The 1,021-nt window shown below is 61.6% G+C and overlaps 1 protein-coding gene across 1 annotated transcript in view; it reads right to left on the bottom strand.

The window, feature by feature from the left end:
* Positions 1-654, bottom strand: part of LOC104406322 (protein CASP-like) — an 11,086-nt gene extending 10,432 nt beyond the window's left edge. The window contains exons 1-2 of the mRNA XM_010015267.1: positions 624-654; positions 275-411 (exon numbers count right to left, since the gene is read on the bottom strand). Coding sequence (XP_010013569.1) covers positions 275-411; positions 624-654 — 168 coding nt within the window. The remainder of the gene's footprint in view (positions 1-274; positions 412-623) is intronic.
* Positions 655-1,021: the final 367 nt, after the last annotated feature.

Below are 1,021 nucleotides of genomic sequence, written 5' to 3'. Positions count from 1 at the left end.
TCCTGGAAGGAGAAGGACTGGACAGTCCCTGGATGCCACTAATGCCAACCCCTCCCATGCCAGCACCATCCACATTGCACGGGCACGATGCGACCCTCTGCCGGGTCAATTGTGAGGGAGAAAGAAAAAGGAGGAGAAAAAGGAGGTAAATAGAAGGTGATGAAACACCCCCCGTGCCTGCTGCTGACCCCTCCACCAGCGACAGTCAACCCCTGGGGCCGCGTTGAGAGGTCCCTGCCCGCTCCTGGAGCCCAGCACCGTGGGTCGGGGTTACCTCTGCATCCGGGCGATGCACAGCGGACAGGGCTTGGATGGTGCTGAGGTCGTGCTCCAGCTTGGCGATGAGCTCCTTCTGGCCGCCCAGCGTGGACACAGCCTCCGTCAGCTGGATCTGCAGCTCCGCGCAGCGCACTGGAAGACAGAGCGGGGCCATCACCCAGGGGTGGCCCAAACACCCAGGTTTTGCCAAGTGGACCCCAAAAAGCTGAGAAACCCCAACCTGGGGCACCAAAAACAACTCACAAGCAACAGCCCCGTTTTATCCTTGTTTCTAGGGGCAGCAGGAGATGACACCAACAACCCCTGCGCTGCTCCAGGCAAAGGGGACCAGGCGTCCAGCCCACCTTGGCGATGCCCCAGGGCCACCTTAGCCATCCCTATCAGGACCATTGCCACATCTCAGTGCCACTGGCAACGTGAGCAGGCAGCTGCCTGCGCTGTGTGTCTGCTTCACAAGCACGAGCAAGATATTTTTGGTGCCTCAGGGGTACCTGGCAGCATCCTGGGCAGCGTGGGGAGGCCTGGAGAGGAAAAAGGGGAGCTGAGCCCATGAACCGACCCTGGGTCTGGTCTGCAGGGCAAAAATGTGATGGAGGAGGCTGCGGGCAGCACATCCTGGGCTATGAGCGCTGGTACAGGCAGCTATGGGGGGGAGATGTGTCCCAGGAGGGGCTCAGGTGGGACCAATCCTGCCCCAGGCGCTGGGTGAGGCTGTGCAGCCCCCAGTGTCCCGCTTGGCCCA

The sequence above is a fragment of the Nestor notabilis genome, unplaced genomic scaffold (genome assembly GCF_000696875.1).
Source record: "Nestor notabilis isolate BGI_N333 unplaced genomic scaffold, ASM69687v1 scaffold21505, whole genome shotgun sequence".
NCBI lineage: Eukaryota > Metazoa > Chordata > Aves > Psittaciformes > Psittacidae > Nestor > Nestor notabilis.
The sequence above is the reverse complement of the archived record's forward strand: the minus strand, read 5'-3'. Positions and strand labels throughout refer to the sequence as shown.